General features: G+C 44.9%; 1 protein-coding gene across 1 annotated transcript in view; it reads left to right on the forward strand.

Annotated features, from left to right (window-relative positions):
• Window positions 1-27,176, forward strand: part of LOC104510527 (protein unc-13 homolog B-like) — a 63,144-nt gene that overhangs the window by 21,899 nt on the left and 14,069 nt on the right. Inside the window, exons 13-20 of the mRNA XM_010152804.1 lie at window positions 5,146-5,242; window positions 6,048-6,191; window positions 6,313-6,390; window positions 7,384-7,461; window positions 14,610-14,698; window positions 17,842-17,994; window positions 19,920-20,043; window positions 27,049-27,105. Of these exons, the coding sequence (XP_010151106.1) occupies window positions 5,146-5,242; window positions 6,048-6,191; window positions 6,313-6,390; window positions 7,384-7,461; window positions 14,610-14,698; window positions 17,842-17,994; window positions 19,920-20,043; window positions 27,049-27,105 (820 nt within the window). The remainder of the gene's footprint in view (window positions 1-5,145; window positions 5,243-6,047; window positions 6,192-6,312; window positions 6,391-7,383; window positions 7,462-14,609; window positions 14,699-17,841; window positions 17,995-19,919; window positions 20,044-27,048; window positions 27,106-27,176) is intronic.

Raw genomic sequence — 27,176 nt, forward strand, 5'->3', positions numbered from 1 at the left:
CGTATGATTGTTCACGGCTGTCTAAATGCAGCACTTTGCACTTGCCCCTCTTGGAAAAAACCATCTTGCTTGGACTGTGTTTCCAGTTTGGCATTCTGCATTCCCTTCTCATCCTGTGGTGCACGCAGTCCCTCAAGCCTGGTGCTAGCTGCATGCTAATAAGGCTTGAGGCAGTTGGCACAATTGCTCGGCTTGGGCTTGGGCCTTGCTTAAGAAATCAGGTCAGTGAGAGGCATTAACTCAGTGAATAAGGGCGCTGGAGTGACAGTCTCGGAAGCTCCGTTCTCTCTGCTGTGCCTCTGAGTCAGTGCAGTCTCAGGCAAGCCATCAGATATTCTTAATCTCTCTTTCTCTCCTGTGTAATCAGGATAATGATGCTCAGTTTCGTTCTGCAGCCGTTTGCAGGCTGTTCTGCTCTGCTGGCCTTTGTGAGAGAGCTTCAGCCGCTGGCTTTGTGACTCCACTCTTGTATTTTAGTACAATAGCCCTGTTGTCAGACACAGGTGATGCTGATTTCAATCGTAACCTTCACCTGTCACAAAATATCCTCTTGGTGTCAATTACAGCAATGTGCTCTTGTCCTTTGATTTGCTTCACCACAAGTATTTTTAGCCTTGTAATTTCCTTAAACAGAGTCCTTGCATCTCGTTTGCAGAGCAGCAAACTCTTTAGATCAAATCAAATTGCTGCTGTCCGGGGAAGAGCAGAACTGTCTGTCTACTCGACAGAGAGGAGGCTATCCACAAACTCACTTCTCATGTTGAAACTATGAGAAACCATGTTTCTGATAGCCTTGAGATATGCCTGAATAAAGCAAAGGCTCCAAAATGTTGAAGCTGAAGTTTTTATGCCCCCTTTGTTTTCTGAAATGCAGCCGCAGTTTCTGAAACTGAAGTAGGAACATAGCTGGGAATGGATCTTCAAAACTTCCTCCCTTCACTTCTTAACTGCCAGCTAAAAGCTGTGAAGTGCCAGTTTCCCTGGCTTTTTAGATGTGTAAAGCAGTGTTCTATGTTTTGTTTTAACAGGGATGTTAGCATGCAGCTAGTATTGTAGCTGTACTGGAGATTACCTCCTCTCTGGTGGGGGAAGGCATTCCTTCCTTTGAAATCCTGTTTCATTCTTCTGGCTCACTTCATCAAACATAGCATTTATTCTTCCCCTCTTTGAAACCCTGCTTGCCTTCTTGGCTCTGCACTTGCCAAGGCCCGCAGGATGTTCACTGGGTGCCCACATGCATCAACACGGCAAATGAACACGATTAATTCACCTGTCAGAGGCAGAGACCGCAGGAGCCAGGCTCGTGGCCAAGCTGAAATTGCAGCCTTTTGTGTTACCTTACTGTTGTGCAGCCAACTGAGGTAAACTTCCATTTAGTCACAAAGCACCGCTCCCGTTGCCAGCAGGCAGGACCGAGGCCTGTTCTGTGCGAAGCTCGTTTGGAGAGGTTGGCTGTGCCGTCTCAAGTCAGGCTGTGCTGACCCCTGCAAGCACAGAATGTCTCTGGAGCAGCACCCTGAGCCTCTGCCGTGTCTGCTGGTGCATGAATCATCACGGTGTTTGCCCCTAGATCAGGAATTGAGGCAGACAAGGAGAAGATATTTGCCATAAACCAACACTTTGAAGCTATTTCTGCATGAAATTTGATTATTTTTATTAGTTTCTGTGCTAGATAATTTTGAATATTGTTTTGGATATGTTGCCTTTGTAGTCCTTGGAGTCCGTCCCCCCCAAGTTGTTCAGTAGCCCAAGAGCTGATAATAAAACACTGCAAGAGGTATTTGGCCCAAGGTGACTCTAGGTTTGTGTTACAGCTCAGAGAAGATTTTTGTCCTGATTGTGCTCAGGGGCTGGAAGTATTCACAGATGATTTATAACTCTTGTGTTTTCCTGCCAGCCAATAAGGGGCAAAGTTGAGGCTGGCCTTGCAAATGTAGTTACAGAATTTCCTGACCTGATCCAAGTGATGCACTGTGCACTAAAACATGTTAAACCTCTTCTGGATGTAGTGCATTTTCCTTATTTGGGCAGAGTTGGTGGCAATTCTCTTCCCTATGCCCCCAGTAGTACCTTTTCCCGTACTACCTTTGTTTACACAGTTTGGTAGGACAGTAAAATACCTATGCACTTGATTGTGTGTATCAACATATAGTAGCCATAAAAATGCACAAATGACTGTTGTCAACACTGAATGGCCCTTTCTTATGGTTATGGTGCAATAACTAAGGATGAATGATAACCAGGAAGTAGTTCTGCTTCTCAGAGCAAAAATCGTGGCTTGTGGCACTTATGGAATCCTCCCTGTACCTGGGTCTATGATCTGTGAAGCAGTCAGCAGCCTGGGAACTGTGAAGGAGGTGGAAAATGTGGAAAATCTGCCTGAGTTCTCTTCTAAGGGTTGAGCTATCGCTTTAAAATATGCTATTGTAATTAATAACAAAGATCAAGAAACTTTCAGTAGACTGAAATGTGCTGATTTTCAGGAGCATGAAGTGCCATTCAAAAGGAATTTTTCCAAAACGCAGGAAGTCTATATGCCTGTGACCATGTTCTACTGCTGCTGTCTATATTTAATAGGGCTGCATAGACAGGTTGCTGTTGGCATTTAACACTGTGTCAGTTGCAATTTCCAATATTAGCATTGATGTGACTTATATTTCAAAGTGTAGCGGGTATTTAAGGCTATCTGGTGTGCTCTGTCTGTGAATTTGCTCTTGATCTCCCTCTCATGTCTGCCACATGCTTTCATGTTCTTTGCAAACTCAGCCCATAATTAGCACAATCTCTATGAACACAGCTGCCTGTGTAGGGGAAGCTGTACTCTCTCTGAAGCTCATATAATAATCTTCCATAGGGACTGAAATCGCACATGGTCACCTTTTTTCTGTATTTGTGAATGCTGTTTAGTAATATTTGAAATTAAGATTTGCTTCAGCTGCGGTATGCTGGCACTTGCATGCAACAAATCCTAGACAGACATTTAAATAAAGCTGTAAGTGTGCTGTTGTTGCTCAACAACAAGGGTGCTGGGAGAGGACTTTTTACAAGAGCCTGTAGTGACAGGACAAGGGGGAATGGGTTTACATTGAAAGCGGGGAGGTTTAGATTAGATATCAGGAAGAAATTCTTCACACAGAGGGTGGTGAGGCACTGGCACAGGTTGCCCAGAGAAGCTGTGGATGCCCCATCCCTGGAAGTGTTCAAGGCCAGGCTGGATGTGGCTTTGAGCAGCCTGACCTAGTGGAAGGTGTCCCTGCCCATGGCAGGGGGGTTGAAACTAGATGATCTTTAAGGTCCATTCCAACCCTAACCATGCTATGATTCTATGAAACACAGACAGCATCACCACCCTCAGCTTTTGTACTACGTGGATACGTCCCATGGAGCAGAGAACTGAGGGATGACCAGCTGTAAGACCCTATCGCTGAAGCTGCTTCTCACCTTGCCTATTTGGCCAGTTGCCTTTTGTTCAGTGCAGGAGGTAGCTCCAATCACCGTCTCGTGAGGCATCTCCGTCAGATACATCAGTGCCTGTTTCAGTGGATTCTTGGGTTCTGCTCTACCATTTAGCTCATCCTCCTAAGTGAGAAGGAACACTGACAAACTTTGCTGTCCTGCTGCTACGACCTGCCTGGTTTGGGGACTTGGCCATTCCCCAAGGCTGTTGGTCCAGCACGTAACATGAACTAAATTTGTGCTTCTATAACAGAAAACAATGAAGAGCTGCTGACAGGGCTGGCCGGCTTCCTGCGAGCCCTGGCAGATGGTATCTGCTATCACCAGAAGTTAATCTTACTCAAGCATCTTCATAGTGGGATCAGCGAGATGGGTGGTTTAGAGAAGGCTCAGGGAAAGGGAGGGCTGGATTAAAGCGGAAAAAAAACCTTCTAGCCTTGATTCTCCTCCCTGGCACTCCAGAAATATGCCTGTATCTGCAGATAGCTGAAGGGCCCTGGAGAACAGGCATTTCTTTTCCTCTCTTCCTACTCATCAGCAGCTCTCACGTGAAAGGTGGTAGACCCAACTGCTCAGCAGGACAGCGTGCCATCACTCTGACCGTGCAGAGATAGTGGCATTGCAGGTCTCCCTTGTCCTGCCTGGCACATGGGTGAAAGGGGAAGAAAGGATAAAGTGCTCAAAGTTAAAGGTCATGCTCAAGGGGCAAAAAGGAGAAGGTACAAAGAAAGAGGCAAGACAGGAGAGGACAAAACCAGCAAAACCAACAACCTGCATAGTCTGGGTTGGTCTGTGTTCTGCCTGTCATAGAATCAAAAAATGGTTTGGGTTGGAAGGGACCTGAAAGGCCATCTAGTTCCAAACCCCCTGCCATGGGCAGGGACACTTTCCACTAGACCAGGTTTCTCCAAGCCTCATCCAGCCTGGCCTTGGACACTTCCAGGGAGGGGGCATCCACAGCTTCTCTGGGCAACCTGTTCCAGTGCCTCACCCCCCCACCTGCGAAGAACTTCTTCCTGATATCTAATCTAAACCTCCCCCCTTAAAATTTAAACCCGTTACCCCTTGTCCTGTCACTACAGGCCCTTGTAAAAAGTCCCCCCCCGCTTCCTTGTAGCCCCTTCAGGCACTGGAAGGTGCTGTAAGGTCTCCCTGGAGCCTTCTCTTCTCCAGGCTGAACCCCCCCGACTCTCCCAGCCTGTCCCCATAGCAGAGGTGCTCCAGCCCTCTGAGCATCTTCGTGGCCTCCTCTGGACTCGCTCCAACAGGTCCATGTCCTTCTGATGTTGAGGGCTCCACAGCTGGACACAGAACTACAGGTGGGGTCTCACCAGAGCAGAGTAGAGGGGCAGAATCCCCTCCCGCGACCTGCTGGCCACACTGCTCTGGATACAGCCCAGGATACGGTTGGCTTTCTGGGCTGCCAGCGCACACGGCCGGCTCATGTCCAGCTTTTCATCCCCCAGTACACCCAGTGTCTAGCCCCAGTGATGGTACAGCCCCTGCTCACTGGTGGCTGGTGTACAGGTAGGGGTATTTTGGGGAACTTTGGCTGTACCGATTACAGCTTTCAGAAATCTAAGAGAGGCCAGCTTTCACAAGGCTTGCTGAAACAGCAGTGCTGCCTGAGTAAGGTTGGGGTTCTCTGTTTCGTGCCGTAACTTGCTGTCTTCCTTGTCCCTCCTGCAGGTGGTTTGAGCAGTTTGTGATGCAGTGGCTGGATGAAAATGAAGATGTTTCCTTAGAATTCCTGCATGGTGCCCTGGAGAGAGATAAAAAAGATGGGGTATGTAAGTCACTCTGAGTGGAGGACTTGTTCTGGGCACCGAAGGATGCAGTGCCAAAATACCACCACCGTAAATTCAGCTGTCATACAAATGGAGTATGAATCCCTTTTGTCTTGCTAAACAACTGGGAAATTTGTGTATTTTAGGGCTTTTCTGAACAGGTCACAGAGTTGTTTAATACCGAGGTGTATATCATTTATTTATGTCTGATCTGTTCTGCTGCTGTTCATCTGTCAGCGAGTAGCTTGGTGCTCTCTCACCTCTCTGTGTTTGTGAGGTGCAGTTGAAATACAAGGCGTTTTGGATGTATGTAGTCATGCAGTGAAAATGTGACCTTAATCCATTCACAAAGTAATCTTATTCTTAATTTGCTGAGTATTTGCGATGGAGAGCAAAAGCCTTCCCATTTGTTCAGTGACTGTTGGCACTGTAGTCTGTCATGCTAATGTAAGCATTCTCTTCAATATCTAAATTTTAACAAAAATGTAAAAAAGCTCTTCACTCTCTCCTTTCCTCACTAATTGACAGGCAAGCCATGCATTTCATTGAGGGTCTCAGCATCATGGTCCATTTCCTTGGTGCTTGTCATGCCATAGCTGGTGAAGAACAGTAAACCTATAACCCAGCAGAATTAGCTGTTTAGGTCCTGTGTGCTTTTTGGAAAGCTTTTGACTAATTCTGAGTAAGATACAGATTTTCATCAAGTTGTCCTGCCTCCAACATGGCAGATGATGGAGATACCCACAAAATGGGTGTATTTCAGTTCCTTCCATTTGAGAATGACTCTCTGTACTTCTGTTTTAGTTCCAGCAAACATCCGAGCATGCTCTGTTCTCTTGCTCAGTGGTGGACGTCTTCACCCAGCTCAATCAGAGCTTTGAGATCATTAAGAAGCTGGAGTGCCCAGACCCTGTCATTGTTGCTCATTATAACAGGAGGTTTGCTAAGGTAACGCGCTCAACATCCAGCTGTTTATCTTCCCTTAGTGGCATGTTTCTTGATCTTACTGCCTGGAGTTCTCCTGGAGTGACAGAGGACAAGTTACAGTGCTCACATCTTGTCTTTCCAGACTATTGGGAAAGTGCTGATGCAGTATGCTGAAATCCTCTCCAAGAGTTTCCAGTCCTACTGTTCCAAGGAGAAACTGGTGAGTCATGCTGAGTTTCTCTTCAGCCCTGAGAAACCACAAAATTGTCCTCATATAAACAAGTTTCTTGCATTGCATTTGACCATGTTGATGATGTAAATATCTTCAGTATTGTTTTTTGTCATCATTCCTGTGCTTTTGTGAATTGAATTCTGTATTGTCCATAAAACAAAACTGGGCCCTGAGGGTGACCTACAGGGTTTGGGGGCTGTCAAGTCCCCTTGAAATGAACTTCCACTCTGCCTGTCTGGGTTGTGTGTCACAGAAGACATTAAAAAAAACCCCGAACTAAAACATGGGCACAGCTTGCTTTGTAGATCTGGTACTCAGCAGCAGTCTTGGTTTACTGTTGCCTCCATCTAATTATCTTGCTGTTTAATCCTGAATTAAGTAAAATTCTGTGTATGAAGTAAAACAGGGTCTTACATTTTTGAACCCTGTGTCTGTTCCATGCTCGTTTTGGTACCTCCCAAACCTGTACTGGGATTGTAACTGCAGAGGGAAGAATCTGTTGCATAGGCTTCCCTCCCAAGCTTGGCCTGGCAGGATCCGGATGTGTCTGTGAATGCAGCTTCGGCTGGCAGTTCCCTGTCTGGTCTGGGATGTACGCCGTTCACAGCAGTACATTGCAGCGTAAAGAGGCTGAAGGTGACACAGCTGGACACTTGCAGGGCATGGTAGAAGCTGCAGAGAGTCTGGCCTTGTCATGACACTGATGTCGTGTCACCTCATTCTCTGTTTGTGATAAAGCTGAGGAGTAAAATACAACAGCAGGGATGTCCCTGATCTGGGGTTCCTGGAACTGGCCATTTTAAGCTGGAGAAAAATAATTTTTTATATTTTTTAGGTTTGAGTGCTGAAATCTGTGCATGCCCTACCTCCCATTGGACTCTCAGATCTGGTGGTACTTGGGGACGGGTGGTGAGGCACATATTGTACCACTGCTGAAAATGTGTTGGCGCCCTGAGCAGTAACCTGCTTTTGTCCCTCCAGCCCTGCATCCTGATGAATAACATCCAGCAGCTGAGGGTGCAGCTAGAGAAGATGTTTGAAGCCATGGGTGGTAAAGAGGTAAGAGCGCAAAGAGACCGAGTGTTACTCATTCCTACTGCGCTGTTACTAGGTGATTTGCATCATACTGGCACTTGCAGGCTGCAGTCATAAGGAGAGCCCAGGGACACCTGGCACTGTAAGATGTGTGAGGGGACAGCCATGCCTGAAGACTTTCCAACAGCATTCATCCTAAGATGCAGGAGCCAATGTTTCAAGGCACAGAATAGCATGGAGGAGGAAGGAGAAGGATATGTTCTGTGCTGATGTGGGCTGGATGTGGGTATGGCCAGTGGTTCCACAGCTCTGAAGACAGACAGATAGGTCTGAGAGGTGTTGACACCGATTGTTTTATGTGGCATATCAATGTGGGACAGTATCTTTGGCATTAAATGTCCAATGTCTAATGTATTGCAGACGTGCAAATAAGAGTTCTGTACGCATGCTTTGTTGGATACTCAGATGTGTCCATGAATATATTAGCCTTGTTCTTGTTCTGAGATGGCCATTTTTACAGAAAGAAGGTTTTCCTCCCCAGATCATTGTGTCTGTTCTAATATAATCCTTGTACCTGTTTTTTTCTCTTCTTTTTTTCATTGCTTTTCAAGATTCGGGAAGATGAAGAAAAGGCTGCTGATGCTGATGTTAGGAAAAAATTATTTTCAAAGCCTAAGTGCATTCTCTTTGGTTGTGTTGTAGTAGAACCTGTGTTATGACCTGTATGCGAAGAAGAAAGTCAGCTTTGCTGATGGGCAGCTCAGTTTTTGCCTGTATTGCTGTTTCAGATCTTTCTCGTGTTCAGTCGCAGAATTCTATGAAGTGGCAAAAATCTCAACAAACAGATTTACCCTACGAGGCAAGCGAAACTGGTGTCATTCTTTTCAGTGACCTCAACAATCCTAGTTTCTGAGCCCTGCACCAAGAACTAGATTAGATGCTCCCAGCTGTAATAGCAGTGGTAGCTAAATGTTGATTTTTTTCGGGGGGGAGGGGGGAATGAAATGTGAAGTGGTGTGTGAAGTTTTAATCCATGTGCACTTAATTCCCTTAAGGAATTAATTTGCTACCTTTTCCATAATGGTGAACATTAAGTAGGGTTTCCCTATATTTTGAATTGAAAATACCAGCTGCAAATTGAAAGTACCACCTGGTAGTGTATTAAATAGGGGGAGGGAAAAAAAGTAAAAGAAAAAAAATAAAATAAGAAAAAAGGACTTTCACCTACTTTTCCTATCCTAGACTTCTCTGCTTTCTGCCCTTTAAAACCTTCCTCAGGAGGTATGGGTAGGCTACAACAGGGGTGATGAATCCACTGTTTTCCCTGCACTGTGGAATCAGAAGGAAAAAAAAAAAAGGGAGAGGAGCCCAGACTACGGGCAATGAAACACACAGGAAGAACCTGGAAAATGCACTAGGAAGACAGTTTTTGGAAGTGTTTTCTTTTCAGATACTTCTTTTCCACTTCATTAGGCTGCTGCTGACCACCAGAAATAAGTCGTGTTGTGTTAGGTGCCTGCGTTATGTGCTATCGCCAGGGGTTTCCCTCTTGGTGACTATGTAGTACTTTGCTTCTAGACTTGAGTCCTGCCAGGTCCTCTGTTTCCCTAGAGTAAACAAGGTCTTGTCCTAGCCTGAGTAGTCCTTTTTCTGATGTAGATTGAACCTGGCTAGTGAGTAACAGAGGGAGAGAAACAGCTTTGAAAATAGAACATGTCGACAAACATGCTGATGGAAATGCATCTATGGGCTTTACCTTCTCCTTCAGGAAGGGCAGTTCTTACTTTCTGTGACAGATCTGTTTATATTCATCTATGCATCACACAGTACTTGCACAAACATAAGCATTGTCCTGACTTCTCTACCCAAAAAGGAACTGCTTCCTTGGGGGAATAAGGAAGTAGCATAGTGGAATGTCCCAGTTGTCTCGCCCTGTCTTTTGAGAACTTTTTTGTGTTCTCAAAACTGTTGTTGAGAACTAGGTAGCAAATATTCCATTGTTCCTGGGGCAGGTGTGTTGGAGTTACCGTGAGTGAAGCCAGAGCTTGGGGATTGGTTTCAGTTACTGTGACTTGTGGCTTCGTCTGATTCACAGGTCCATCTGCAGCTGTAGCACTGCACAGCTCTGGAAAGCTTTGAAATACTGCTGCTACCTAGCGCTCTTGGCCAGTGGGTCCAAAACATACTCCTATGGAAATACATGTCACTATTCCCCTTTTGCAGCAACGGAAATGAAGGGACAGGGCTCACCTGTAGTCACCCTGCAGAGTAATGGCATAACACGGAACAGAAGTGCTTGTCCAGTACTACATATTGAGACTGGGGTCCTTGATACAGTGCCTTCCTTCACTTTTTTTTTCCTAAATGAGGACTGGTACCTTTGCCCTCACTTCTCCTATTCTTCTTCCAACTGTACTACTCAGAATGCAGAAAATAGGGCACAAATTACCCAGCATCTCTGGGTTTAATGTGTTGACATCATGTGGTCTGTGAACATTACCAGGCAGGAACAGTAAGGACAGTAAAGAGCTTGAGAGAGCTCTGTCTGGAGGGATTCTCTTGGGTCTGTGTTTAGGATGTCAAGGCATATGTGTGTGTGTATATATATAGATGCACACACACACACAAAGAGAAAGAATCTTTAAATGATTTTTAGGATTTATAAGTAATACTTTTATTTTCCTCCTTAGCTGTGTTGACTTCATGGGATCAGAATAGCTTCACTGTGGCTCAGTAGCATTCTCAGACATTCCTGAAGCATGCTTTGCAAAGGCTTTTATGGAGTGGCAGGTTGTATTAAAAGCATAATGAACAGTGGAATCAGGGGGCGAGTCCTGGACAGAGATAGGGAACATGAATACTTTCTGAAACCTTTGATTCCTCTGAATCATCTCCAGTACACCCACAGAACGGAGATTGTAATTTAGCTCTGCTAAAGTGGCTTTATAAATTCATTGCTAGTGTTTGCCTGAACTTGGCCCCATTTATTTAATTATTCATACATTATCTAATAAACCTAATGTGACCTGCATTTTCTACCCATCTCTGCGGTTTTCCTGCAGCCTGCTCTGGGCACTGTCCCTGACACGAGAATAAGCCTTTCTCATTTTGCTTCACAGATGGCTTTCTGCAGTCCATTAATTGTGCCTGCCTTTCATGAGTTACAAACTCATGACACTGAAATTAAATGGTGCTGTACTGCACTGCCCACTGCTACAGTCTGGATGTGCAGTGGAAGCCTAGTTTAAAACATTTCTACCCTTTTTTCCCCCCAAAGTCAAGCATGTGGGGTGAGTATCAGAGACAAGCACTGCCTAGGGAACCTAGGGAATTAGCTGCTGAGTAGCAGCAGATTGTCATCATACAATTTTCATGCCTTCGGTTTCAGGCTAATCTGTGCAATTAATGCTTCGGGAAACTCTCCTCTTAATGCTCAGCCAGCATTAGCCTACATTTTAAATCTTAAGTTAGCCACCTGAATAACAAATTGCAGGACAGCTTAGAAGCCGCCAAGACTTAATAGGAATGTTCTCAAAGGCTTTGTAGTATCTAGTGATTGCTCCTCCGTAGCATCCCATGTGCCATAGCTAAGGCCACCCTAGTATTTGAGAGGCTGGCAGCTGCTGTTTGGATTCAGTGCTCTGGGTTCCTTACTCTTGACTCTTACAGGAAAGAATGAAAGGTAGATGCATGAAAATTCAGTGCAGGTGAGTCCCTGAAAGGAAGTTGGATCTGTTTGGATCCGTCTCCCAGTCACCTCTGCAGAGGGGAGCTCCCATGGGCTAGTGGAGGGAGGCAGGACGACAATCAGCAACTTCAGGCTGGAGCCAGATGAACTCCATAACTTGCATAAAGCTAAAACAGCATAACAGGGCAAAATTCTCTAGCTGCTCATATGTCAGATCAGACCTGATGATTTTACAGGTTCTCTGGCTTTAAGATGTGAATTGATTAGCATCCTCAACCTTCCAGAAGGCAGATGTGTTTCTGCAGTTACAGAGGAGCCTTCCAGTTCTGTTCGCTCGTGCTTCATCCGTGTGTGTAGAATCCAAAGAAGAACCGATGGCATCTCTTGGAAAACTTCGAAGCCCATCAAAGTAAATTTTTAGACTCGGGCTCCATTTCATCCGTGAGAGAAGTAGGAGAAAGCCAACCTAAATTGAAGTTCACAGTCCTATGCCATAAATGTCACCATTCGTATTAGCAGAGAACGTGAGGCTGCAGCCCTGAATGTGCTCCGATGAGACCTGAAGGGCCAAGTCCCAAACCTGTGCAGGAAGTTAACAGGGCCCTGCATTCTTCCCTGAAATGTAAATACAGGGCTACCTCTTCCCGCTTCGCATGCACCTCAGTTTTCTGTACTGCACATTTAGTCTCAACCGCAGAACTATGGCTGCACCTGCCATTATTTCCACTGGAACTGGAGCACTTGCTTGGAGATCAGAAGCCACCTCACTGTGGGTACTGTCCCATGTTTAACGCAGAGAACTTTTCATTAGCTTTCTTCCTCTGTATCGTCTGCAGTACACCCACAGAACCGAGTTCATAAGCCTACTGAGCTCCAGCTTCCGGTAGGATTGGACTGGGCATGACATGTGGCAGTGACCCAACTGCCTAACACTGCTTTCTGCTTTACTCTACCAGCCAGATTTATCATGCACTCCAAGCAGCATTTCCTGCTGTCAATGATAGCTGATGTGCTTAGAATCCATTGCCTGAACAGCAACAGCACAACGTACGTTGTCTCGTTGGAGCGCTCTCTTTGGTGCGTCACCATATGAGCAATGAACAGTTTGCAGTTACACCACGTGCTACGGGGGCTCTGTAACTGGTGTGTAATTTATATGTGTGAAACAGCAGCACACACCTACCGGCACTTTCCTAATGGACTTAAATCGCACTCAGGTAATTCCCTGAAATTTGCTTCCCCGTACCCGTGTGTTAACGATCAGTAATGTATTTTATGGACTCCTCCTTCCCTAGCAGCAGTTGCTCAGAAGGCAACAGCCTTTCTAGGGTGACAGAGGAGTGTGAGGCTGGGCACCATCAAGTTGAATCTGGGCAGCTGTCTTGCCAGTCACAGTCAGGGAGCTGTGATTTCTGGAGGAGCGCGGGTTCCTCGCCACAGATAACGGAGCTCATCCCCTTGGCCCAAGCATTGCTTCAGCTGTCCCTTATTGCAGCACAGGCTGACGATCGGCCTTTCTTCTGCCCCGGAGATCGGTTTGCAGTCAACAAGTACAATAGCAAGGAGCAGTTTAGAGGACGTTGGTGAGCTCTCCATCTGTTCTCATGGTAAAACAAGGCATTAATTGTGTGATTCATGAACCAGTTGTTGATCCTGGCCTCAAACCTCCTCTAGACCCGTAACACATGCAATTGGCAGCTATAAAAGAAGTAGAAGTAAATAGTAAGGAATAGGTGTCTTATGCCAAATTCTTCTGACTTTACTTTTTTCAGCTGGAAAAGCAGTTACTTTAAATGTTTTGATGAGTCATGAACAGGTCCTGCCTTAGACCTACCAGAAATGGCCAAGACAGGAGAACTGTTCAGTGCCATTAAACCCGACAGCTTGTGAGTCACTGCCCCAAACACAGTAGGAGAAGGGAAGGATTAATGCAGGGGCAAGACAAACCACCAGCAGCAGATGCTGGTTTTGATTTGTTACCTACGAGTTTGACTAGAATGACTGCTGATTGGCATGACATTAGCTTCCTTCTGCCTTCACAGCGAGGGAGTTGTAAAGGTACTAGGAATACAAGTTCACTTTAATAAAGGAAAAATAACCAGAGCTAGCAATGCCTAAACATAAAAGGCTTAAATAATAATGATTTGCTTGAATTATTTTTTAAATTATTTTAAAAGTTCTGATCCAGGAGTTTCATTTGCACAGGTTTGAATGCCTAACAGTCAGTTTTCCATGCCAGCTTACAACAGGAACATACATGGATCAGATTCCAAATCCCCTAAAGCTTGGCTTTCTGTGACAGATGCTGAGGAATATGAAGAGGGCTTCAGCATTGTGTGCCGGAGTGGGAACTCCTGTTGTGTTCAAATCCTATATAGTTGCATGTGTGGATATACTGTAAAATCTAAACTGATTTTAACTACTGTACTGGCATGTGGCTCACTATGTTTATACATAGATACTCTGCCCTAGAGGTAAGGTTAAAGCTCCGAATGCCAAATGCAACCATTTCTGGAAGGTTTTTGTTTTACAAGCAGCTTGCCTGCCTGTTTATGAAGGCAAATCTGTTTTACAAGTTACTTTTTCAGAGCAAATGATCCCAAAGCATTCAACATGTGTTGTTATGTGTACACGCAGGTAGGTTACTCAGAAGTGCCTCTCTTGAGGCTGGAGGGATGACTATAGCTGGAATACAGGGCACTGTGAAATGTAAAAAGAGGTGGCTTTGGGCTGATAATAATGGAGCAAGCACTTTCTTACTGCAATTGCCAAGCTGTCAGCAGTGTCCACGTCTTTTGTGTTTGTTTTGTGAAGTCTCCTCTGAACAACCCTATGCAAAAAGGTGCCTGGTTCCCTGTGAAAGTAGAGCTGCTTGTGCTCCACACCCATGACTGGGATTACGGTTCCCAAAAGCGATCAGTGCACAAGAGTTCCTGCCATGATACTGTGGCCAGATTTTCAGAATAGCTGGACTCCAGTCTCGGGAGAGCAGTGGCTGGGTCGGTCATCAGTATGAATGCTGACAGCGGGGTGGAAGGTGAAATAGCATCTTTCAGGACCATGCATGGAGAAATGCACAAGCAAATAACATCCAGTCTGAAAAGTCCTGCTCCTCCTAGTCTTAGAGTGGTGAAATGACCCGTGAGCTCAAGGTGATGCACAGCGCTTGATGATTTCTCAGCCTGCTTAGTCCGTGGGCTTTGAACAGGGAGTTCACATTCACGTTCTTTCTCAACTTTGCCAATACCGGGAAGGGTATTGGAGCCTGGGGAAACCACAAGCTGCTGTTTAGGCAAGTATCTGTTGGTGATGTCACAGGTTCCGTAACAGCAGCGGGCAGTGGAGGACAGCATCCCGGCTGGCAAAGTCCAGCGGTGGTAGTTCCCCGGCTTATTAGGCGTGGGCTCAGCGGTGAGGAGCAGCACTGTGAAGGACAGCACGCTGCCCTCGGGGTGCAAGCTAAGTGCTCTTCTTTCATCCACAGTTGGATGCAGAAGCAAGTGACCATCTCAAAGAGCTCCAGGTGAAGCTGAACAACGTTTTGGATGAGCTGAGTGCTGTGTTTGGTAACAGGTGAGTGTAATGAGGTCCCTGTCCTTGAAGCATTCCTTTCTTTTCTCTAATCTCATGCAGTCAGGTTAAGAAGAGAAAAGAAACTTGTGTCAACTGCATTATATTTTTTTTGTCATAAATTCATGGTCTTTCAAATACCAAGACAATCTAAAGAAGTGAGAAAAGTTTTTGAAGTCTCTTTCCTATATTTCTCTGCTTAGAAATGTAACATGGAGATCTCTCAACTGTGAAATGTGTTTGAATTACATAGAGTGATTTTTTTCTGTAAGTAGTGCTTGTCAGTAATAGAATTGCTTGCTCCTTTATTGCTCGGAGAGCAGTTTCCAGCTTAGCGTTCATGAAGCAGCATTCTTGTTTAAACATTCTGCTCTAAATGTATGAAACAGCTGACTTATTCCTGATTGTTAAATGAATATTGCAATGAAAAGGAAACAGGTTTAGAATTTGAGATTGACTTGTTCCCATGTTGCAGTGAATGGTGTTTTCTAATGTTCCAAGGGAGGAGCTCTTTAAAGTATTGCCACGGTAATTGATGGCAATTAAGTTTTATTGCAAATCATGTTACCATTTACCTGAGGATAAAAATGTGCTCGACTTCGTAACAATCTTGTAGAGAACCGTAAAAGATGTCACTTAAGGAAAGTCTAGAAATACAGGGTGCCCAAGCGATCTTCAAAAACAACTGCTTCTCATGATCAACCCTGTTCATTTCATGCTGTGCCTTGTGCCAAGGTTGACGCGTGCACGTATTGTAGTATAGCTGAAACATCGGCAAGGGGAATGAGGCAAATGGTACCATCTTGGCCTCCTACAGTCCCCAGATTTGCAGACTTTATGACCAAAAAATCATGGTGGGATTTGTTAGCAACTGTTTGGATTTCAGCGTGCAGAACTAAGTGGGGAGATTAGTGAGGAGTTCCTGTTGCCAGTGGTGGATGCTGTAGCCAGAAATGGAGACATTCAAACTGTAACTGAATTGAACTGATAAGGTCCATAATTAGATGGAGGATGAGTGAGGAATCCTAATTAGTGGGTGAATTTTGTTATCTGAAACCTGTCTCCGTGGTGTCAAAGCGACAAGACAATTAGGGTACAATCTTGACATTTGCAAATATGATTTAGAGAGATTATTCAGTATCAGCACACATACCCAGGGTGTGTTTGAGAGATGTGCCAGAAAGAGATTTAGCCAGACAGCTCAGATGCTTCACTCATTCCTTAACAGTAATAGGGAATGAAAAGCAGAGCTGCCGTTTACGGTATAAGCAGGATCTTCTAAAGGGTGTAAATGTGGGAGGTAAGGCAGATACCCACAATATTCTGTGCCATCTGCACACCGTTGCTCCTACAGCGCTGTGCACACCTGACGCTGCAGACCTTCACTTTTCTTCACCTGTGCGAGACCGTTGCGCCAGCTGGGAAAGCAGCACGTATCCCAGAGCCTCACCGGATTTGTGCTGAGAGGGGATTATGTCTGGGCACATGAGCATCTTCTGCTTTAAAGCATATTGTAGAGAAAAGGAGCCTTGAAGGGGTTTATACTTCACGCAAGGCTGCCTGCTGTTTTGTACTTGGAGGCTGTAGGAGAGGAGGAGGGAATTCCTGCAGGAAATAGGGAGCAGAAGGCCCTGTCTGACAGCATAGGTAAAGCTGTGTTTTAACTTGCTGCTGCCAAGGCCTCCTGTTAAGCTGTACATCTACACGAGCTTCACTTTCAGGTGAACCTGTTGCCACAGTAACTGATTTATGATTTTTTCCTAATTGGTGACAGTTTTGCCTCATTAATTTTTATCTTTTAAGGGATTCTGTTACTTTTCATCCCTTAGCTGGGCATTTACGACATCTTGCAGCAGAGTCCTTGCGTCTGATGCAGTATTTGGGAGAACTGAGGGGTGAGATCAGCCGGTAACAGAACAGGACTGTCAGCAGTACAGTACCATTTTATCCGATGTGACTTACGTCTCTGGTTAAGCTGTCGTCATAGTCACAACCGGCTGCTGCAAGCCGCTCTCCTGGAAATGGGAAAGTGGAAGTGGAGGCTGCATGGGGAAAGAGGGCTGGAATTGCTGCAGTGAGAGGCAGGTTAGAAGTGAACAAGAGGGACTGTGGGGCTGGAGGAGGCAGTGCAGGAGAGGCAGGAGGGGATGGTGTGGAGAAGGAAGGTGGGAGCTGCAGGGCAGAGGGGTTGTATGCTAGCACCCAACCCACCGGTGCCTGAGGTGACTCACACAGCAGTTCAGGCCACTTAGGCACGTATCAAGCTGACTTTCAAACCTGTGTTCCTGCTGTTAAATCTTTTACCCTAGCTTCTAGCGCTGACGTCTCTTCTTGGTTTCAAACCTCTGTGCCATTAGTGGACAGCTAAATGTCACTTGTAATGCCTGTTGTTAGTAACTGTTTTTTTAAATGTCAAAGCATTTTCCTTTATTCACTAAATTGATATGTTGACAGTTCTGCTGATCTATTCATCATTTTTAACCACTGTATTATTTCATTTTGAATCTCCTCTTAGCAGTAAGAGATGGAACAGTAACTGTGCTTTAATGGATCGCATGTCACTTCATTACAGTGACCCTGATGGTTTCACAGCTGAGCCTCAGATCCTCTTTTGACACCTTGATACAGAACGGGCTGTATGGCAGTGGGCTGGTTGCAGCCTGCCTTCAGGCTGCCCCTGTTATTCTAAAGACTTACCCTGTGGTGGGTCATAACCGCGTTACTGTCGATGGGCTCCTGTGTGCTCAGAGTTGTGCATGCATTGTGCCATAGCTCCATACAATATCCCGGTCTCTGTGGTCTGACACCCTGTGTGGAAAGCAAACACACAGCAGGGTGCTTTGAGCTAAGAATAAGTGTTTCTTGAAATCAAGAAAGGATCATTTCTTTTTGTAAGCTGAATGAAAAAACTCCTCTCAAGTGTGATCGTGTCTTGTGTTCAGGGGCTGTCTGTGGATGTTGGGCATAAGGAACTGGACAGCATATCCCTTGGTAACAAATACAGTAAGGAGACAAGCAGCAAATCTCAGGAAGGAAGAGTGTGTAATTGAGTGCATGTTTATGGACTAGAAATATTTTACCTTATGTCTAGAGCTGAGGTCCCTGCCACTGATAACCTTGTGTTTGCCTCTCTCTTACCTGTTCAGCTTTCAGACTCGTATTGATGAGTGTGTCAAGCAAATGTCTGATATCCTCTGTCAAGTGAAAGGGACAGGAAACGTTGCCGCTAATGCCAGAAACACCGTTGCACAAGATGCAGACAATGTCCTGAGGCCATTGATGGACTTCCTGGATGGAAAGTAAGCAAGCGTTCAGATGTGCGTTACACATATAGCGCATCAGATCGGGAACAGAGTGGGAGAAAGAAAAACAGCTCTGTGTTCTTGTATTGTTTGCAAGGTGCCTGGCCTCTGAATTCTTAGGAAAAAATGGCTGTTCTTCTAGTATCTGCCCCTCTCTCAGGCCACGGATCACCTCTTCAGCCTTCATTCTGTGCCAGAGCACACTCTCAGTTCTCCTTTCTGCCTCTGGCAGTTACAGCAATCAGCAAAACATAGTGCTGATCAGGTAGTGCGAAAGACTGAAATTCTAAATCTACTAGCTGTGCTTTTTTCGTATACACATTGTACTGTAGTTAATTACCAAATGTACTGCAAACCATACTGTCATACTTGATTCATTTACTGTTCAGTATCCCAATCATGTTGTGTGTGTTCTAGTCATACCTGGTGCTGTTCTGACTAGAAAATGAGCTTCTGAAATATGTGGTGTACATAAGCTTGATCCATTGCTTTAATTAACTGTTGCCATTAACACCATGCAGCATGAGTCAGCTGTACAGGGACTTTTTATGGTTAACTGTGCATAATTCCCATCAGCTGAGCCTTAATCTACATAGAGAAATAGTTTGTAATCATTGTGGAAGTTAAACTTCTTGCTGATGCACAGCAGTTCTTTATTTTGAAAGGGGTGGCCACCAGTTTCCATAACAAATGTTGAGAGGGATGTGAAGCTTTACAAGTTCAAAACACAGGGTTTTTTGTTGCTCTTTGTATTGAGTGTCCCATCTTTCCTTTGGGTCACCATGTCGTGAGTGACTCTCGGCAGCAATCATTGCGCCTAGGAGCCCTCTCATTTTAGCATTTTCCGTTCGTGCTTTCATAAATCCCGAGAAGCCACTTTCCTTTGTATCACTGGGAACTTGGTATGCTACGGGCTTTTTGTTTGGCTCTGGACCAAGTCAGTTTCATTCTGATAATCCGAGCCTGGATTATTTTCTTTGCTCTTTTACACAATGAGAGTCTTTTTCGATGCTTCCTGCATCCTACCCGTATCAGTCTTGTCCTTGCTTAGTTTTTTTCATTTGCTGTGTAACCAGCTATGGGGAGAAAGGAAATCTGGGAGAATACACAATGTGAAAGAGTCAGCAATTGCCTGCGCACTGCTACTGGCTGCAGAGTTCTTGTTGTTAGCTTGTGCGAGCATTAAGTACCAAAGTCCAACAATCATTTTGTAGAATTTAACATTTCTTGGCTTTTTGTATAGCCTGGACGATAATACAGGAGGAATAACTAGGGGGATGAAGCAGATCTTCTCTGTGTAAAAGGGAACAAACTTATGGCAGGGGATTGGTGGTGAATGCAACTGCAACCAAATGCAGAGGAGACCAAAAATGCTTCGAGGTAGTTACAGAGGTGGAAGATTTAGAGACGGCAGCAGCTGTGCAGGAATTTCTGCATAAGAGTCTGTGAAGTATTGATTTAGGTATTTAAAAAAAAAAAAATCATCAGAATGACCCCTTGAAGCTCAAAACCTATTATTCTATATTTGTTTGTAATTTTTTCCTATATACTCTGTAAACTCAATACATCAGGAAGATCTTCTTAATGGGAACGAGTTCAGTGGTACCTGCTTTTATGTGGACTGTTTGCAGACACCATAACTGTGGTATCTTCTGTAATCCTAGCTCAATAAATAGAAATAATGGAGAGCAGAGGTGTAATAATCCATTTTGGAGGAAGGTCATTAGTGCTAGAACTCCAGAGGTGAAGACAGGCATTGTACTTTATGAAAAGGGAAGATCTTTACCTTTAAAGCAATCGTTGTGACAAGCTGCGTTGGATGGGGCACTGATATACATACACATCTGATACATATACACATCTCCTTTTTCCTTGCAAATTGCATTCTTTGAACTTACTCAGTTCTTGCTCTCTCCCTGCAGCCTGACGCTGTTTGCAACTGTGTGTGAGAAGACAGTGTTGAAACGGGTGCTGAAAGAGCTCTGGAGGGTGGTAATGAATACCATGGAGAAGCTGATTGTGCTGCCTCCTCTTACAGACCATACGGTAAAGCATTTCTTCCTTCCTGACTCATAGCAGAAAGTGTTGCCATTGCCTGTATAACTCATCTCCTTGACCTAATGAGTCATCTGTCCAGGTAAATTTGCTTGCATGTAGCCTGCTCGAGGATGGAAAAATATGTCTGTAACCTAGTAAAGTGAGAGAGAAGCTCTAAAGTGAGAGAGAAGCTCTATTTATAGCAGGGTTTCAAGATACAGAGCACACTCTAGGAAAAAAACAATTCAAAATCCATGATACAAAGGAGTTGCCATCAAGTATATCAAATTGCATCGATTAGGATTGCAGTCCTTTGGAGAGCTGCGTGTGTGGCATTATTGGGCGGTTAGCATTGTCTTCTTGGCATTGGATCAACACCTGTAAACACTTTTGCCTAATTACTTTCATCTGTTAGTGAGGTGTCCATCTGTACAGATATAGTTAATTTGGGTTTGCTTTTTAATGACACCACCCCACGTTTTACCCCCCCAGAAGGCTTTAACGTCGGGATGGGCTGGCATGATTTCTCTGTCTCTGATGCTGGGGAGCTGGAAGCGTGTCCAGAGAGTTTGTCTTCAAAGGCAGTCTTTCATGTAATTGTTCAGCTGTGTGGATGTGCTGGATCAATGTGTGTCATGAATGAAGTGATGTTTTTAACAATGGAAGATTAACTCATCGCCGGTTTTGAGAAACCACAGGAACTGATTAAATGTCAGTCACGCATGCCCAGCTGCTCTGGGGGATGACACTCTGTTGGAAGTTTGGGCTATAACCTCATTATTTGGAGGTGATCCAGAACATCTTTTCATCTCTGTGTTGGAGTAAACTTTTGGTCGGTGGCTAATTTATGCTGATTTTTTTTTTCCCCCCCCAATAGTGGGTAGAACAATAGTTGTTTTCACTATTCAGCAGTTGCCTACATCTTTTGAGTGAACTTCTTGGGTTGCGGTGTCTAGAGAAGCGATGTGAACCTGCATCTTGCACTGAGTGTTTCTTGGTCTGGGGGGAAGGTCTTTGTCTCTGGCCTTGAGGATGACAACTCTGAACAAAGCTGCTGAGGTGCAGTGTGCGTACTTACTAAGCATAAAATTAGCATGAGACACAATTTGCTGAAGACTGCTTGCTCTAAGCTTGGATTTGAAGCAATCGTTTCTGCTTGCCTTGTTGATTTATAAAGGAGAAAAAAAAAACCTTTAACCTTAGGAAGACGAAATTTCTTTTAGGAAGATGAAATTTCTTTCAGTGGAATTGCTGTAGAAAGGAGTCTTGGGGGACAGGTGCTAAAATCGCCATGTGGGAGCACAGAATGGAAGTGGGATCAAGGGCCTCAGAGAGAACCAGGGAGGAGCTGCTTAAGCTTTATATTTGCTGGTTTTGACATTTAAGGGTGGAGTAGGAGAGTGATTCAGTACTTGTATCATGAAGAAGGCAGTAAGTGTGATCAGCCACTTCTTCCAACCTGCAGAATGTTGCTGTAAGACCCCTGAAGGGTTTTTTTACGGTTTCTTGTTGCCATCACTTGAGTTTGAAACTGAGAGCTCTTTTTGTGTAATGAAGCGCATCCTTACTTTTCTGAGGTAATGCAACATGCTTATAGCTGGATTTTTAGCCGTCTAATCGGTTGTATCATAGTGAGGAGCCTGAACTACTCCAGACTGGAAAAGAGTTGCTGTTACAGAAAGGCAGCTGTGAACAGCGCAATTATTAAAATGGCCTTGTCTGCAGTCCTTCCACAGGGAACCTGTGGCAAGGCTGGAATAGGCTATAAGGGCAAAGAGCTGCTTCCGCTATATCCCTTGGGACATTGTGATTTATTCTGTCACCACCACACTGTCATCATCCCCAGTAGCGAAGGCTGGCAGGGCAAGGCAATACAAAACTCAGGGCTGGCAGTGTGAGCAGAAGCCGTACTTCCTCTTTGCTATTCTACTTCTCTGCCATGCATCTCTAATTTTGCTTTCTTGGGGTTGTTTTTTCTGGGTTTTTTTTGAAAGCACATCAGGCTCAGAAATAGCCCCAGGCACTGTAACTCACTTCCCTCCCAGCCCTCAGCAGTAGAAAGCCCTAGTGCTGCCTCTCCGTATCTGAAGGACACTGGATGGGGATTTCCCTCCTGTAACTCTTCTGCAGCCCTTAAGAAGTGGGGGGTATTCGTGGTAGAAGAGAGTCCTTTTTATAGCGTATTTTCTCTCTGTATAATTGCTAGAGGTGCAAAAGTGTTTTTGATGGTGGTCATGGAACGCGTACCTGGGTAGAAGGTTCCTGACACGCTGCAGCGTGTCTCACTCGCCACTTGCACGACCCTGTCACCAAACAGTACCTTAATGCCTGTTGCTCTCCAGACGCATCTGTGCCACTTCCATTAGTTCAGCCCTGCTCTTCCATTCTGTGCTGCTTCTGGAAGATGTTTGTGTGGCGTGGGGCTCAGGTAAGAAAGCAGTCAGCTACTGCCTGAGAAGGAGGCGATGGGGACGGGCAGTTTTACACCCTCCCACTGCGGGTGCCTTAATGACTTTCAGATGATTGGCTTCTACCTCTCTGAGCATTGTCTGCACATGGGTTGAGATGAGTAGCAACATGATCTCCAGTAACTCACCGAGCAGTTCACACCTCACTAGTTTTAAGTAAAGATCAACCTTTAATTAAACAGTCGCTGTCTTGGGTGAGCGGATATGCAAACTCAGCTCCCTGGGAATCCTTATTTTGGGGTTCAGTGCACAACGCTTAGGGATACTAATGGATTGGCTATGCATTTCTTTCTCGCAGCTTAGGACGGAACTATAGCATGCCATCAGTGACTAGTCAGGTCAGTGAAGAGTTGCTTAATTTACGCACAGATGATTCCTCTGGAGCCTCTCCTTTACGTATTTCACGTGGTAGGCTGCAGCCATTCACATGAGGCTCCCTTTGTGCTTGCCCCTGCTGTGCTTTGTTCTACTCATCAGGCTTCACCAAATGAGAGCGTGGTCCAGGATAAGAACAGAATTTTCTCTAAGCTGCGGGAGGATTGTACACGTGAATTCCAAACTGGGTGTTCTTCAAGCTCGTCTGCAAGCACCACACCAGAGCTATTCTGTGGTGGAGGAGGGTACAGCTTTAAGAGGTTTTCTGAAACCTTTCTTAAGTTGTGTTAGTATAAATGAATCCTCTCCCTTGTGCTAGCTAGGAGCAGAAACGTCCAAGGCTGCCTCTGTGATGAGGAGAAAAAGCTTTCTTAGCCTTGAATAAAATGATGGTCTGTGAACTGCATATGTGCCCACATCTTTGTACTGACAGGTAATTATTTTCCCTTTTTCATCACCACTTTTAAGCCTGTTTTCTCAGTGTTTAATCCACCACAACATCTAAAAGATAGTCTTAGTTTTTAATGGGCAGCAGAAAACATTGTCTGATGATCAAGCTGTTTAAATGGACTTAAATGCTGCTAATAAATTATCAGATCTCATTGTTGTTGAATGTAGGAATTAAAAAAAATCTGGGAAAGGAATGTGCAATACCAGATCAAACTTCCATGCACTGGTATGTGTCAGAAAAATAAGCCTGTGTAATAACATGTTTTCCAAAAACAGTCTGGAATTGAAGAGACTTGCAGTAAGCTCTTGTGTCCTGACTTTGTCAACTGATCAGGAGGACAGTAAAGCTGTGAGAGTTTGAGGCTCTTGGAATCTCTGCAGTTCTGTTGGCTTCTAGCAGTTAGGCTTGAGTCAGCTGATGATCCTTCTCTAAATGAGGGGAAAAAACCACAGCATTAACAAGGAATTTAATTTTTCATGTTGTGGACTATAGGTATCTTTCATGTTTCCAAGAAGTTGAGGAAGGTAAAACTAATTTCATGGGAACAACGAGGAAAACCAGCACCATGGTCTGTCCCCTTTTCAGCTACGTTTGCCACAGATCTAGGCAGAAACAAGTCATAATAAGGGCTTAATTTTTCCTCATCTTCTATCCTTGATGTTTAAAAATGTTCTTCTTTCCCCCCCCCCCCCCCCTCCTCAAAACTACCTGATATTTGAGTTTAGTTGTTTTCATTCCCTAGAGGCGCACCTGGACTAAGTGCTGTGTGTAGAGCTTGTGATGTGTTTTCCATGAATAAATACCTTATTCCAGGAGGTCTAGAATCTTGTTTACAAGCAGGCTGTGTGGCAGAGGCCAGACCTGTACGGATTTTCATTACACGTTACCAGCATTGATGACGTGCTCAGTCCTGTAACAGTAAAATAACTTCTCCTTGCAGACACATTGACAGAGAACGGCACTGATGACGAGGGTTTTCTTAGCGGCCAAAAGCTGAGGAGTAGTTACCTGGGCAGCTTCATTCTGTGAAGCGTGTCAAGTCACTGGGTATTGCTCAGTGTTACCGACCTGCCTTCCTTCTAGGCCTGTAGCAGGGACACTACGTGCCCGGGCTACTTAATGTTGTTGTGCAAATGTGTATAAAGAAAAAAGTTTCAAATGAAGGTTGAAAATACTGGAGCAAGAAATGTTAATGTCAGTGTGTTTTGAGACTACTCACTTCACTTTTTCAAAATTCAAGTTACAAAAATGTTGATTGTTTCCTTTTTCCTGCTTGGGCAACAGGCATGAAAACTTGAATTTTTAAGACACCTAAGTCAAATGTCGTGACCAGTGATACAGAACAGCAGGTGCATCTGTTAAGTACCAGAGCACCGGCTGAAGCGGTGTTCCTGCGTGGACTATTTGGGGTGGCCCACAGTGAAATCTTGGTGTTGCTCCTGGTGTGCAGCAGTTGCATTCAACCTCACTCGCTAGAAATAGTTACACTCTTTACCGATTGGATGCTGGCAGCAAGTGATGCTCCCAGTCGCATTTCAGAAGCTTTCCTGTATGGATACGTTGTCCTCCCTCGCCCTAAGAGCTGTGAATTTAATCAATTATAAAGAGCTTATGTTCAGCTACAAAGTCGATTATGTGCATTCTGTATTGATCTGTATTCAACAAACAGAAAAGGCTGAGGAACAGTGGAGGTTAGGTGATGGCTGTGGATAGAGCAAAGGAAGACGTTGCCTGTGATTTCAGGTCACAGAGTCTTTCAGATTGAAGAAATTCCCAGAGATGACAAAACTAAAAGCCTCACCTAAAAATTCACTCTGGGCTGCTGCTGTAATGGACAGAGAGTGTCCAGTGTCCCTGGAGTGGGTCCCAGTCTTCCCAGTGTTACAGCTATAAACTCTTTGCCTGCTTTCCTTCTGTAAATTAGCACCTGCAACAGGTGTAAAGACACTACTTTGCCGAGGGGAACCCATCAGTGGGGCTGATGTTAACTTTGATCCTAGGAAAAACATGCATGATTTTAGCAGCGATCTTTGCAGTAGGACCCATTTCCCAGAGTCTCCTCTCCAAATACATCTTCCTGCTCCACAGAGTACTGACTGGAAGACAACAAATAAACAAATACCAAAGAAGGAGGCAAAGGAAACAGAGTGGCATAGGCAGGGGCAAAGAGCAGTGTAATAAATCTGGGTTTAATTCTTGCTTTGTTACAGCTTTAGGGATTTTGGTGTGGGGAGTGGTCGTGGCAGGGGTGCTTAAGTGGGAGGGTGAAACTGTTGAGTAAGAGTAGTAAAGGAGGGGGAAGGAGGGCTGTGGAAAGGAGAATTGGATTTACTGGAGACTTGTGGGGAGAAGTGTTCCTCATGGAGCCAGCAGTCAAAAAAGATGGACTTCATCTTCACCAAAGCGTTTTCCTGAGCAAAAAGACCCTATAGGAAAGTGCCACCCACCAGAGTCTGTCTCTGGAAGCTTATTTCAGGCATTCAGCTGGGACATCCCCCAGGAATTCTCAGCTGTTCCTGTGGTGACATTTACATGTACTTTTAACACTAACCCTAATGACAAGCGAGGAAAGCCAAGATCATCTTTGAGAGGGCAGTGCTCCAGACATGCCGAAGGCTTTACTGAGAGGGATAGTGGAGGGGACGTTTAAGTAGGGAAGAGGGGTCATCTATAGCTTTATCGTGGCCCTAATGCACAAATCTGTCCAGACTGAGAGGGCTGAAGTGGAGGACAAAGTTTCATGCTATGAGGGATGCACAATTCATAGCCCAAATCGCAGGAGGCTGGGGTTTTATTCCAAGTGGAGTAAGAGGCAGTTGTGACTTTTTTTTAAAGAAAAAGGCATGATTATATGAATGAAGAAGAGCAAAGTGGAAGAAAAGTTCCATCACGCTCCATAAAACATCTCTGTGAGAAGAGGTTGAGGAATTGTCTTGGTTGCTTTTGGCTTCCTCATTAAAATTTGGGCCTAACTCCCCAGACAAAAGGGATATTACACAGCAGAAATGGTGTGGTGGGGAAAGGGAAAAATACCTTTGTTGTAGCCGTTGCAGAGAAAGCATGTAAAACTCCTTTATACTAGAGTGTGAGTGACTTGAAGCAAGATTCCTCATCATTGGGATTTATCTTCCCTTTTTGTTTCATTGCTGGTCACAGAGCATCAGTAACCCACAGTGGGGGAAGAAGAGCCATTGGCCAAGCTTTTGGCATGTAAAGGCGATCTGTAATACTCACTAGGCTTTGTTTGTCGAAAGCTGCTCAGATTCAGCCTTGTTCCTGACCTGATGTATGCTTACCACCACCCCACAGACTGGGCTCTACTTCCATAGAGAGATTGTCATCAGCTGTGTGATCCTTTGCTTTGGCCAGTCTTACGCTGTCTCCGTGTGTATTTAGACTTGAAATCCAAAGGAGCACTTGGAGACTGAGCCAGCGCACTGCCTTCACCCCCAGCCTGTGCAATCCATTTGAAGGGGCATCCTGTTTAAATGGGGTGGCTGCTGTGAGCAGAATATTGTGCTTCAGAACAGCTCTTGATGTGGTATCCACGGAAATGCCAGGTTTTATACGAGGTAATAAGCCAAGCAAGGAGTCAAGTTGTTGTGACTGGCCTTGGGGTGGTTATGTAAAGTTCTAGCAGTGAACTGAATTGCCTTGCTCAAAGGAAAAACATGTAAAGCTTGTTTATAATGGTTTTTCTTCCTCTCCTTGCAATCATAGGGCACACAGTTGATTTTCAGTGCTGCTAAGGAACTGGGACACTTGTCAAAGCTGAAGGTATTGTTCTGCATGGCTTGTGTTCGTGTCCGTGTGTGTAAGCTTGGGAGTGTAGTCGTGCCCCGCGTGTC

This window comes from Eurypyga helias, unplaced genomic scaffold (genome assembly GCF_000690775.1).
Source record: "Eurypyga helias isolate BGI_N326 unplaced genomic scaffold, ASM69077v1 scaffold26155, whole genome shotgun sequence".
Taxonomy (NCBI): domain Eukaryota; kingdom Metazoa; phylum Chordata; class Aves; order Eurypygiformes; family Eurypygidae; genus Eurypyga; species Eurypyga helias.